This window comes from Mus pahari, chromosome 11, assembly GCF_900095145.1.
Source record: "Mus pahari chromosome 11, PAHARI_EIJ_v1.1, whole genome shotgun sequence".
NCBI classification, from domain to species: Eukaryota; Metazoa; Chordata; class Mammalia; order Rodentia; family Muridae; genus Mus; species Mus pahari.
The window spans coordinates 24,793,885-24,808,457 of NC_034600.1; the positions used below are offsets into that span (position 1 = coordinate 24,793,885).

The following is a 14,573-nucleotide window of genomic DNA, read 5'->3' on the forward strand; positions in this document are numbered from 1 at the left end:
ACACTGTCACACCCTCACAGTGCATCTCACACACACATACACACACACACTCACACCCACTGCAGACTATCACACACTGTCACACCCTCACAGTGGATCTCACACACACATACACATACACACACTCACACCCACTGCAGACTATCACACACTGTCACACCCTCACAGTGCATCTCACACACATGTACACACACACACTCACAGTCACAATACATGCTTACATATACTCACACACACCAACACACACATATACTCACACATAGCCACACACACTCACACCCTTGCAATGCATGGTCACACTCACCTCACACATACTAATATTCATATGCTCACTAACACACACTCACACACACTCAGTCTCCCTCCACCCCTCTGTGTAACTTTCTCTGACTTTGAAGAAAGATTTCTTCTGCCCAACTCTAAGACAGGAAGTCTGCTGGCCACGCCCACTCTTTTTAGACCTTCCACTGGTTTCTAGTCACTTCTCTTTGGAAGCGTAGATGAGACGGTCATTAGAATAAATGGAAGACCGAAGTCACTCACTGATCGTGTGGCTTCCAGCCCATCGTGACCACACCAAGCTTTCCACTAGAACAGTGGGTCTCACCCTTTCTGATGCTGCAACCCTTGAATACAGCTCCCCAGTTGTGGTGACCCCAACCATAACATTATTTCATTGCTATTTCATAGCTCTAATTTTGCCAGTGTTACGGAGTGTAAATATCTGTGTTTTCCAGTAACCCCATGAAAGGATTTGTTAGACCCCCAGAAGCAGACGTGACCCACAGGTCGAGAACTGCTGCACTGGATGATGGCCTCTGGCACATCCTCCCTTCAGTATGTGTTCACTGGAGACCTCCACCCAGCCTGGCACAGAGTATATATTTGATATAGGAAGCTCTTCAGTACCCAGTGATTCTCTGGCTTACTTCTGAGTTCCTCTGACTCCCGTGTCCTCTTACTGAAAGAGCATTTAGTGGCCAACCTCCACTATCCCCATGCTGCTCCTGGTCTGGGGTGTCCTGGCAGATCCCATCACTGTCACCCTGTGATAAAGGGGACCAAGGAGTGTGCTCACTGTTAAACCACAGCTGCCGGGCATTCTATCCTAACTTTTCCCAACCTCGGCAAAAAGAGTGACAGGGATTTTAAAAAAAAAAAAAAAAAAAAAGACTGTTTGGTTGTTATTGTCTTTTTTTCCCTTTAGTTTTAGCAAATAGATCTAACAGTGAATGAAAGGATCAAGGTGTGTGTGTGTGTGTGTGTGTGTGTGTGTGTGTGTGTGTGTGTGTATGGCGGGGGAGGGAAAAGAAACAAAAGAAGTTTAAAGACTACAACTGGCTATCTACAAGGAAGAAATGTGAATACTTCCACATTATTTTTTATATGTTTAAGGCTTTTGGTTCCTGGGTTGGAAGCTGGAGTGTCTAAACCTCGAACCCCCATCCATTCTCCTTTATTTGTGTGGGTGTGCACATATGTTTGTGGGGTTCCACATGCTTACATATGGGGAGGCAGTGATCAGGCATGTATGTTGTCTTGTTTCCCAAGCCAGGGCTTCCTCCAAGCTCAGCGAATCACAGACTAGGACATTAGGTGAGGCTGGTCAGAGCCAGTTCTTTTCTTTCATTGTGTGGGTCCCAGGAATCAAATCGTCAGGCTTGGCAGCAAACACCTTTACACCCACTGAGCCATTGTGGGCACCCTACCCCGCCCCAGACCTTCAGAGCAAGCTTTCTTAAAATGTGGATTCCGGGCAAGCTCAGGTCTTGTGCTTAAGTAGTGTCTGAACTTGCTCCTCACCCTCTTTAAAGTTGTTATTTTGTTGTGTTTTATTTTTAGACAGTGTCTCAGTAGCCAAGGCTGGCCCTGGGCTCACAAACCTCTCAGCTCTCTGAGTGTAGGGATCACAGCCGCCCTCCCATACCCCAGAGGAACCCTGTGAAAACACGTGTTAGTTGTTTACTATCATTGCCCTGGAAACATTGGAGGCTCAGTATGGGGCCAGGGTCCAGGCTAAAAAGTGAATCCCAACTGCAGTCTCTCTGTGCAGGAGTCAGGCTTACACACAAATGGCCACTGAACTGGCCGGCTCCCCGTGAGCTGTTCTTTTAAAGACCAGCAAAGGTCGCTTTGTGCGAGTGGGGTTTTCTCCTGCACGTGTTAGCTAATGTATGTGAGCGCGCGCCCTGCAAGCACCACTCTCATGCCTGTGTGGGCTCCGCCTGTGCATTTCAGGTGAGCTGGGCTGGGAGCTGTACCACAGACGAGAAGATTCTGCCGCACTTTATGAGCGCATCATGAGTGCCGGCCAGGAGGAGGGCATCGGCGATTTTGGAACCTACGCCCTGAACGCTTTGAGACTGGAGAAGGCTTTCCGAGCCTGGGGCTCAGAGGTTTGCATGCTAGCATCCTCACCAACGGATGCTTACCTTATTGTATCTAATGTTGGGAGACTCGTTTTCATAGCATTACTATCAGTTCTGGCTACTAGAGAAATCAAATACCATTAGATGACTTAGAGTAGGGAAAGAACTCCCTTTGCAGGGCGGTGGTGGCGCAGGCCTTTAATCCCAGCACTTGGGTCGAGGCAGAGGCAGGCAGATTTCTGAGTTCAAGGCCAGCCTGGTCTACAGAGTGAGTTCCAAGTCAGCCAGGGCTATACAGAGAAACCCTGTCTCAAACAAAACAAAACAAAACAAAACAAAACAAAAAAAACCCCAAATAATAATAATAATAATAATAATAATAATAATAATAATAATAATAGTAATAGTAATAATAATAATAATAATAAACAACTCCCCTGTCTTTCTACTTCCCAGATGAACACTGACTGGGTTGGGGGGGGTGGGGAACGTTTATTCTGCCTTATTTTCCCCTGCTTGGTGGTGAACCCCAGGCATTTTCTGGCAGGCACACCCCAGAGGATTTGAATAATTTAAATTTATCCTTTACTAATCTCTTGGATGGCCTGCTCTCTTATAAAATGGAGTATTTATCTTAAAGAATCAGCACAGACCTAGAGATAGTTAGTAATGAGCCGAACAAACACACTATACAGTTAATTTCTAATTTAACCCGAAAGCTCAGGTAAGTTCCCTTGGACCTTATCATCTATGCAAGCTTGCAGGAAGCCGGGTCCTGCCTGCTGCAGGAAACTCAGTCTACAGCCAGGACTCAGGCGAGGTCAGCTGCCCTCAGAAAACAGGACAGTTTTGTCCCCATGCTCAGAAAAAAGGACAGAGAAGCCGCCTCTTGCGAGTTAAACATCGCTGTAGTCTAGCCTCAATGTTTCTGATAGTTTTTGGTTCTTGTTTTTCCTTCTGCTTCCTCTCGCTGGGCTCCATTTTAGGGTCCTCTTTCCCAACAGTGCCAGAGCGCCCTCTAGTGCAGAAACATCGACGAAGTCGCTCTGTTTCTCTGAAAAAAAAAAAATTCTCAAATTTTGACAGACTGAAAAATAATTTCAGAGTAATTCAAACTTATTTAGGAAATATGAGAACAGTTTTATGTGGTGTAAAGTATACTTACGTTTATCTAGTTCATGTCGACTCTTTGGGAGGTTAGAACAGCCAGTTCTCATTCCCATAAAGAAACAAACAGCAAAAAACTGGACTTCCAGAAAGGTCCTCTACTCATTAACACTGTTAACCGAGTACATCAAGGTATTCTGTTCCCATTTCTATACATTTAGCAGTTCCCAATGAGTTTATCTCTTTCATTTCCCCTCAGTTCTCTTCGTATAAATTAGAATCTTCAAAAACCCCTTAAAAACAAAACAGTGATAAAACCCCATAGCTTCATTCAGGTTTAGAACTAAATATTGGATTTCCCCTGAACTGATGCATCCTATCAAGAGTCACTAGTTCTGAGCTTTAATCCTACCTCCCCTTTTCTTCCCAGAACTCTGCAAAAGCCAGTGTTTTGTCACCTGCTTCTCTCCCTTCACCCCCATTCAAGATAATTGCAAGATAAGCAAAGTTACTTGTTACTTTTAAAAACACAACTATGTAATTAAAATTATTACATAATATACACGAGATTCTTGTTTGTGGAACATGGCGTACTAGCCTTCAAATATTTATTAAGGTAAAAGATTGGAGGCCAGAGAGATAATAGCAGTAACGGTGTCTGCTTCGCTTGCAGGGCAGCAGGGGTCAGTTCCTAGCATCCTTGCTGGGCGGCTCACAGCCCCTGTTACTTCAGTTCTGGGAGAGCACACCCGCACACACCCCCACACAGACATGAACACGTAATAAAAACGGATAAATTAATTAACACCTTTAAAACAAAAGAGCAGTGGAAACCAAACCCAATGTTCAGTCTCTGTGCTTGCTATATTTAAAAATGACAGTACTTGCCAAAGGCTTCATTTGAATTGAAGAATACTGCTTCAGAGACTAGTTCATAATTAGTCTTTTAAAGAATCTTTACTCCAAAACCATCCAGTGTCCTTGATTCTGGAAAGAATAATATAAGAAAGTGATGTCTCTGTTTCGACCATTGTTATGCATCAGCTCAAGGCGGGAGCCAGTGCTGCCAGTCTTTGCTGAGTGAGGGTAGTGAGTTCGTTTCTGTTTTAGTGCTCTCTTCGTCTCTCCTCGCCCTGCACTTGCTGGGAATGGTGGTGAACCCCTTTAATCCCCCAACCGGAGGAAGAGGCAGGCAGATCTCTCCGAAGTCCTAAGCCTTTTAAGGACAGCACAGTCCTTCTGTGAACCAAAGTAGCATGCTCGTCTGGGATTCAAAGCCTGTTTCCCTTCCAGATGAACTGTGACACAAACCCCCTGGAAGCTGGGCTGGAGTATTTCGTGAAGCTGAATAAGGTATGTTCACATTCTCCAGGGTGTATGAAATGAATGTGAAGATGATGGCAGTGTTTTACGACAGAGCCACGCTTTAAAACTTAGCCCTGTGTGACTACAGAAGAAACAGGTTGAGTATAAATACTAAACACCACTTTACGCTCCGTATGAGTTATCTGCCATAACTTGGTCAGTTTCACTGTGGGAGTGTGCCTAGAGATTTAAGGCAGCAGAATTCAGCTTCTTTAAGGGTTAAGACTTAAAACCCAAGGGGCTGGAGAGATGGCTCAGTGGTTAAAAGCACTGACTGCATTTTCAGAGGGGTTCAAGTCCCAGGACCCACATGGTACCTCACAACTGTCCAGTTCCAGGGGATCCAACATCCTCACGCAGACATGCATGCAGGCAAAACACCAACGCGCATAGAAATTTAAAAAAAATAATTAAAAGAAGACTAAAACCCAAGGTGAAAGTTAGTAAAAATCACAAGATGATTAACAGATTTCAACAGACACCTTTATAGAAATTGTGCTGCATGTATGTTATGTGTGTATCAGCCACCCCTGGTGGCTGGTGAGGTTGTACATCAGCTAACCAAACAGCAAGGACATCGACTTTCCCTGGATGCTTAAAGAATAGAACAGCCTCGCCACATTGAGTTAAGCAGGTGCTTATGAATCGGGTTTGCATCTAATGATAACATCTAAATGAAACACAAGATGTGTTTCCAATGTGCCCAGTACAAAGTGGGTATTTACTGAGGAGTCAACACAGGTCCAGAGAATCATTATTGACATCCATATGCCAAAGGGACATTCTACATCAGCGGTCCTCAGACGACCAGGCTCAGTCTCATCTGTAAACTTGTTAGAAATGTCAGTTCTCAGGTCCAATCCCAGACTTACTAAAAGCAGAATGTCTGGGAGGCTGGCCAACAAAGCTGTGTTTTAATAAGCCCTACAGGGGTTCCTAAGAGTCGAGAAACACCTCCGGTGCTACATAATTACTGTGGAAACGTATATCATAGGAGGCCAGTTCACTGTGGCCCTGCTCGTTGGAGCCAGCCCTACACATGTAAATTAGGTTATGCCATTGAGCAGTGCTTCAGAGTCATATGGAAGAATGTAAAAGGACTTGCTTAAGTAGGTGATGGTGGCAAGGTTAGGAGGAACAGCTGCTGTCAGGCTATTGGTTAGGATTCTCCAAATACACTGCCATGTTTCTGAGCTCCATGTTTCTGAGCTCCATGTTTCTGAGCCCCAGACTGGTTTCCTCTCCCGTGGGAATGTGTAAGCATGTGTCTATAAATCGGGCTACGGGAACTTTTTTAATGCTTGGCATCAGCTCCCAAATTCTCAGCTGAAGTATTAACAGGAAATGTGTGTACTTGTTGTGTTTGATTTCAGGGGCAAGGACCCCATATAAAGAATTCTTAAAGGAGTCCATCTTTTCTGTGCATTTCCCCTGGCTTTTATTTTTATGATGCACCATCTGTCTCTAGCCGGGAGGGAGCAGCTGCTTGGGATTTGAGCAGCTCCTAGCAGCAGATTGCTCCTTGTGGTGACAGAAGTCTGAATTTGGCTGTTTAAAATAAGGATAAAAATGTCTGACTCCTCAAAGCACCTAGCTCCCTGCTGCCAGGCCCTGGCAGGGAAGGGAGGGATTGGTTCTTCGGCTTCTGGATGTTATTGTGGGAAGAAGGTCTCGGTGAGTGAGGCCTTCATATGGAGATGGATGCTTTAAGATGCTCTTTGTGACGATCAGCAGGTGCACACGTGAATTTATTAGCTCTTTTAAATGGTTATAATCAAATAACCATTTAACTGAGCTCCAAAGCAAATTGTTTAAAAGATGCTACTTTTGACTGATGACATGTTTTTGGATGCTGAATTATTGGTTCTCATTCAGGTGTCAAAGAGTTAGTTCTTGATGACTGTGTTGGATAAACAGAGAGCCCAAGGACTTGGCCCTACCTTCCTGGGCTGGGTCTTTTCCACCATGGGATGAATTCAGATGGTTGGTTGCTATCAACCTCATGGGAAAGAAGATACGCGTTAATTTCTCGGACAAGAGACTAGATTTGATTGGATGTTGTGACACCCTGCTGGTGGTGTCACAACTTTGTCATAGCTTTGCAATCTATGATGAGAGACAGCTTCCTGGAAATCAAATACTGTAACCTAAGCTATATAACTTGATAAGTCAAGTCCTGTGCCTATGAGCCAAAACCGTTACTCAGACATTTAACGTACAGAAAGATGTTCCTTTCAAAGCCTTTTGGAAGGTGTTCTATAAGATTTAAAAGGACAGTAATAACCAAAATCCATGCTGCTTTGGAAAATAGATGCCAGGCAGAAGAGGGGAGAATACAGGGGAATATTTGGTTTTGATAATGAAAAAAATGATAACAACTTTAGAATTTTATTGAAGCCATTTCTTCCCTTTCTTTACCTCCAAAGTTAAAAATTAGAATCTTTCCCTAAATCCTTAAATGCTCAACACATGACAGCAGCCATAGTGAGAAGATATGGAGTGGGGAGGGGGTGGGTGGGACTTGGTATTCCCTCTGTCTTTGAGGGTGGGAGCAAGTCACAGGGAGGTGACACCACCTGAGGAAGAGCATCCCTTTAGCCCAGGTCTGAAGATGAGTGTGACACCTCGTCACCTGTCACTTTCTACCGCAGTCCTCTTTCCTATGGACTTAGTGGTCCTGACACTCTACCCTGGGTTTCTTTTTCTTTACTACATAGATTATGGAACTCCATAGACTGTCTTATAAATTGAGACCTTCCTCAGGTATGTCTCTGATATGTGTGTGTGTATACACACACACACATGCACATGCACACGCACCACAACACACACACACACACACACACACATCATGGCTGCATGCCCATTTTAAGGAGGAACGTGGGGGAGAAGAGCAGTCACCATGCTTTGTTAAAGTGAACCATGTTCTTGTCAAAACTGCTGAGGAGGTAGAAAGAAAGAAATGAAAAACAAGAACCTTCCATTACCAGCTCAGCTCTTTCTCTGGAACTGGCTATTGTAAAAGACACAACACATGCACACACACACACTGTAATACAAACACAGACACACATATCACACTCAAACACACACATTACATCCACAAACACATGCACCCACACACATATACACATGTACACACACAAACACATACACCCACACACATACACATATACACACCACTCACACACACACTTTTACACTCATACACAAACACACAGACACACAGTCATAGAGGTCAATGTGATCATCAATCAGTGTTCAGTGTGTGTGGGTCATTGATGTGGTCAGCTGAAGCAGTCACTACTTTTGTGGTCACTGTGGTGGTCATTCATAGTGGTCACTGTCATGTCCACAGGGACACTTATACATATGTACATACACAGACACACACGCACACACATGTACAGACACATGCATACACATTCAATGGACACATTCACATGCAAATACATTCACACACACATACACATTCAAAAACACACACACACAAACACTTATTAAATATGCATACACATGATCACACACAAACATTTGTATCACAACACACAAGTGTATATACATGTATACTCACATGCACACACAGTCACACACACACATATACACACTCAGACACATATTCACATACACACACTTGCACATGCACACCTGCACATACACATGCACATATACTCAAATATATGCATACGCATGTACACTCACACATGCACACACATGAACACAAGCGCATACACACATATATTCATTTCTCAGACATTTATTAAATACCACTTCTGCATCTTACTAAGCCCTTGGTTAAAGATACACTTCTGATGCCTCTCAGAACTCAAGAGGCTTGGGTTTTCCAGGAAGGAAGGCTGTAAGATGGATTCTTAACCCTTATTCTAAAAATACCATGCTGCATGGGGAGGGGCCAGCAACGGCCCACAGCACTGCCACCTTGTGGAAGTAAGCAGTAGCACCCCAAAAGGAAGAATTTCAAACCAGCAGAACGGGTCAACATAATCAAAAATGTGCTTTTAAAATTATAACTAAACTTCTACTAGCAAAACAGGTCTTGCCCTTGTTATGTATGGCATTTTGATTTATTCCCAAAGAAGTTTATGTGGTAGGAGATCAGCGGGCATTGGTTGTCACTGGAAATGGAACAATGTGTTATTCTAACCATGAGCGGTGGGGAAGCAGCTGCTTTCGGGTGCTATAGCCAGTCACGGAATTTTCCTTCACAATTACTGAATCTTTGCTTGTTTCTAGAGCCAGAGAGAGTTAACTGCTGGGAGGAGCATTCTTAGATAGAGCATATTTTTTTCTTATACATCTGTTCTTCCCCCTTCCTGTCTTGGTTTTCTAGCCATAGAAACAGACATGACATAGTAGTGACCACAAGTTAGAAGACAATGCTGATTCCAGAAGCCAGCAATAAAGAAATGTAAAACACTTAACAGGAGGTGGACAACAGCCTATAGATTCAGTAAGACTTAGCTACATTTATTCTTTGAGATAGGGTCTTACATATCCAACTGGCCTCATACTGACCTAGAGCTGAGGATGACCTCGAACCTCGGTACCAATGGCTCCACCTTCTAGTGTGGAGATTGCAGGCATATGCTATCATGGGAGCAAACCAAGAGCTTCGTGCAGGATGGGCAAGCACTTTACAGCTGAGCTACACCCCAGCCTGACATTAGCTGTTATTAAAATACCAAAGTGGCAGAATACAGGTCAGGGCAGCAAATTGGAAAGCAAGTCGTAATAGGTGACGATGCCATTGGTGGTGTCTACCACAAGGGGACTTGAGGTACTAGGAGTCAAGAAAGCCGGCAGTTTTCATTGATGGTCATCCTTGACACTGTGGACCTTGGTTCTTCTACGTAATAAAGTGACTTAAAAAAAGAGATCCCAAAGATCCCTCTCCACCCTACATTAATTAACACTCGTCTCAGCCAGGCCCTGGTGGTACACATTTGTAATCCCAGCTACTTGCAGTTTGAGACTGGGGGAGGGGTCTCAAGTTTAAGCCCTGCCTGAGCTACAGGACGACTGCAATGCCGCCCTGGCGATGCAGTGTGACCCTGACTCAAAATGAAAAGGAGAAAAGAGGGTTGAGGCAGGAGGATTTCTGTGAGTTGAAGTCCCTCTGGGCTGCACAGGAACAGGCTAAAAGCACTTGCAGCGCAAGCATAAAGACCGATGTTTGGGGCGCCAGCACCCAGGTAAGTCAAGGCACTGGGCAGAAAGGGAGGGCTCAGGAGGAGCCAGGTTCACTGAGAGGCCTCAAAAATGAAAATGGGTGTGTCTTAGCTGGGGTTACTATTTCTGTGATGAAACACAGGGCTAAAGCAAGTTGGGAAGGAAAGGGTTTACTTGGCCCACATTTCCATATCACTGTTTATCATTAGAGGAAGTCAGTACAGGAACTCAAGCGTGGCAGGAACCTGGAGGCAGGAGCTGATGCAGAGGCCATGGAGGGGGCCAAGCAAGCTCACTAGCTTGCTCCACACAGCTTGCTTAGTCTGCCTTCTTATCGAACCCAGGACCATCAGCCCAGGGATGGCACCGCCCCATCAGTCACTGAGAAAATGCCTTACAGCTGGATCTTGTGGAAGCATTTTCTCAGCTGAGGACCCTTCCTTTCGGATAACTCCTAGCTTGAGTCAAGTTGGCATAGAACTAGCCAACGCAGACGGGTAGAGGAAGTCGTCAGACGTCAACCTATGGCCTCTATGTGCACACATGTTCACCTGGACCCGAACACATACAAACTAATACACATGTATACACCACACACATATAAGAAAAAGAAAGGGAGAGAGAGGTGGGGGAAGAGAGAGAGGAAAGAAGAGGTCTCGAGATGTAACATAATGCAGGATGCTCTCCTGCATTCACAAGAGTCTTGCTGTGTAGCCTGGGCTGACCTGAAATTTGCAGTCATCCTGTGTAATTGGTGTAAATCCCGCTGCTTCTTATGCACGCTGACCTGACAATGCTGCTACAGTCAACTTTCTACAATTTGTTTGAATGTAGTTATTCTGATGTGGTTGATTTGAAAACACCTGACCCGACCCAGGCCAATGTTACTCTTTTAAAGTTTTTTGGTTTTCAGTTTGTTTGTTTGCTTTTATTTGTTTTGTGTGTGTGGGGGGGGGGGAGGACACACACCCTCCTGGCTCCTCATGGCTTGCTTAGTCTGCCTTCTTACAGACCCCAGGACCATCAGCCCAGGGATGGCACCACCCCCAGGTGGAGATCAGAGGGCAGTTTGTGGAAATTACTTTTCTTCTTCTACCATGTGGGTTCCAGAGATCCAACTTGGTTATCAGGCTTGGCAGCAACCATCTTTACTGAGTCACCTTGTCTGTTCCCCCTCAACCCCACATTCTAAAGGTAGGATCCAGATTGCTTCCGGTGTCCCCCCAGATTGCTTCTGGTGTCCCCCCAGATTGCTTCCGGTGTCCCCCCAGATTGCTTCCGGTGTCCCCCCCAGATTGCTTCCGGTGTCCCCCCAGATTGCTTCCGGTGTCCCCCCCAGATTGCTTCCGGTGTCCCCCCAGATTGCTTCCGGTGTCCCCCGTGAGTTGTTCTGTGTTGTTTCTCTTTCTTTCTTTCTTTCTTTCTTTCTTTCTTTCTTTCTTTCTTTCTTTCTTTCTTTCATTTTTTTTCTTATGTGCTCCGATGAGGATGCTGCATTAATTCTTTTAAGCACAGACTGGGTGTGGTCGCACAGCTGAGCGGCAGGCCTGATCAGAACGTGGTGTGTGGATCTGCAGCATCACAGGGAGCTAGTAGGTCTGGCATGTCACCCAGATCATGACCCACATCTTTGTTCTGTTCTTTCAGAGGTGGGCATCGAGGACTCTTTTCCCTGGGGAAGGTAGGGATGGACACTTACAAGATAGCGTTCTTCCACTGAGTGACAGACAGCACAAATTTTGAGTGGGATTTTGACGTGTGTGTGTGTGTGTGTGTGTGTGTGTGTTTGTGGGTGTGTGTATATAGAGAGTGGGGTTTAGCTATGAGTAATCCTTGTGTGGAAGTTAGAGGACAATTTTGGGTGTTGGTCCTCACCTCCACGTTGTTGGAGGTAGGGTCTCTTATTATCTGTCACTGTGTATACCAGGTGAGCTGGCCAATTAGAGTCCTGGAACTCTCCTGTCTCCACCATCCATGTTGCCATAAGATTGCCATGTACATGGGGTTACATGTACATATTCCCGTGTTGAACTTCACATGAGTGCAGATTATCAGAACCCAGGTCCTCATACTTTATCTATTGAACCATGAACTTCAGCCCCTGGATTTACTTATTTTATATGTATAATACTAATATATATTTGTACATGTATGTATAATACCACATGTATATATGTGCATACATATACATTTTGTATTAATATCATATGTATTATGCACTGTGTGCATACCTGGTACTTTTGGAGTTGAGATGTGAGGTCATCAGATCTTCTGGAACTGGAGTCACAGATGGTGATGCGTTGCCATGTAGGTGCTAGAAACCGAACAAGGGATTCACTGTAAGAGAAGCAAATACTTTTAACTGCTGAGCCCCTGGGTATTTTGTGAGAGTCATCCAACCCTATCTATGTGACCAGAGAAGACAATTTAATTTAATTTCATACCTGAGATTTCTAAATTGTAAAATGAAGTTTCCGTCTATGGGACTCAAATTCAAAAAGCCACTTGACATAGAGCTCGAAGCTATTATATTGTCTTTATGATATATTATACACATAATTGTGTCATTTTTAATAACACCATCCTTACTCTCTTACCCATTTCATTGCAGAGTGATAAGGGGAAATGAAAGGAAGGAGAGAGGATAGGTCTGAGCTGAAGGCTAGTTTATCATTCCCCAAACACCCGTCAGGATGTAGCACAGTAACGGGTATTGAATTATCACCCTCATATATATCCAATTTCAGTTATGAAGCAAAGCTTCTGCCCTAAAAGCCCGAGTGTGCGCTTTACTAACTGCTTTAAAACTTTTACATCTGTGGAAACTATGGTCTCAGAATAAATTTTAAGTAATTTTAGATTGATTTTCTTTTATGTATGTTATTTTTGTCAACAGCATATTGAACACAAAATCACTGACCTTTGAAGTAAACAGTTTGAAAGGTTTGATATGCATACCAAAATGAAATTATAATTGCAATGAAGAGAGCATGTCCCTTATCCTAAAGGCATAAGAATAATGGCGACCTTTGCTAATCTGAAATTCCTAACCTTTCCCACAGCTCCACCCAACCCCAGGCACCTGGCTAACTATCTTCTGTCACTGTCATTCATTTCTGCATCTTTTAGAATAAACGGAATGCCTATATAAGTGGAATTAAAACAGGGTTCCAGTTTCATTATGTTGCCATGATAAAAATACCTGAACAAGAAACAATTTAGAAAAGAAAAGGGATTACTTTAGCTCACAATGTCAGAGAACGGTCCATTGTGTAGGTTAGTCATGGCAGAAAGAACTGGGGTGAGCAGGTCACATCTACAGTGATGAGCAGAAGATGGAATACTGCTTTCTATAAAAGACAAAAACCACAAAACCAAACGACAACAACAAACTGTCACCATGTAAGCAATGTGTTTCCATCTTGGTGGGAGCAGAGTGAAAGCAGGAAGGAGTTCAGAGAGCCTTGCTACTTACATCAGGTAAGAATAGCACTGGGGCTGGTGAGATGGCTCAGCAGGTAAGAGCACCCGACTGCTCTTCCGAAGGTCCTGAGTTCAAATCCCAGCAACCACATGGTGGCTCACAACCATCTGTAATGAGATCTGGTGTCCTCTTCTGGAGTGTCTGAAGACAGCTACAGTGTATTTACATATAATAAATAAATTAATCTTTAAAAAAAAAAAAAAAAAAGAATAGCACTGAGTTCTTTCCAAAGCAACACCCTTCTCAAACAAGGCTGGCCCACTGGCCAGGTTGGCTCTACACTTACAAGCTGCAGAGGACTTCCCTACCATCCTGCTTCTACCTCCCAAGTGCTGGGATTACAGGCATGTATCACACTGCCTAACAGCATTTCTGTACAACTGTTGCTATGAACATATATTTTATTTTCTCTTGGATAAACACCTAGGAGTTCTTGTTTTATTTTATTTGGACGCATCATGCTCACTTGCTTGTTTGAGTGTGCTTAGTTTGATTTCTCCACTACTGTATTGTTCAGAAACCCCTGCCTGGGGAATGATACCGCCCACAGTGGCCTGACTCTTCCCACTTCAATTAACTTTATTAAGACAACCCCAATCCTAGACATGCCCATAGGTTGACTCAATGTAGACAATCCCCCATCAAAACCTCCTCCAGGTGATTCTAAGTTGTGTCAAGTTGGCAATTGAAGATGACCACCACATATGGAATGTATATTTTTGGGCATAGATCTACTCAGCATAATTGAAGCATAATTCATGTTGTCACACATTAACTGGGAGATGAGATAGGTGTCTTTAGTGGCAAACTCCTACTTTATTGTAACTTCAAACTGCCCTTTCCTTTATTTTCAGCCAAAACTTGAAAACTAAGCATTCTTGGAGCAACTTTGTCCATCATTTTAACCTTTAAATATAAGATCATATCCTCGAGGTTTAAAGAACCCAAAAATAGCCAGGCGTGGTGGCGCACGCCTTTAATCCCAGTACTTGGGAGGCAGAGGCAGGCGGATTTCTGAGTTCAAGGCCAGCCTGGTCTACAAAGTGAGTTCCAGGACA

The 14,573-nt window shown here is 44.0% G+C and overlaps 1 protein-coding gene across 1 annotated transcript in view; it reads left to right on the forward strand.

Annotated features, from left to right (window-relative positions):
- Dmgdh (dimethylglycine dehydrogenase) overlaps positions 1–14,573 on the forward strand; it is a 78,230-nt gene that overhangs the window by 39,006 nt on the left and 24,651 nt on the right. Inside the window, exons 14-15 of the mRNA XM_021208546.2 lie at positions 2,239–2,396; positions 4,770–4,829. Of these exons, the coding sequence (XP_021064205.2) occupies positions 2,239–2,396; positions 4,770–4,829 (218 nt within the window). The remainder of the gene's footprint in view (positions 1–2,238; positions 2,397–4,769; positions 4,830–14,573) is intronic.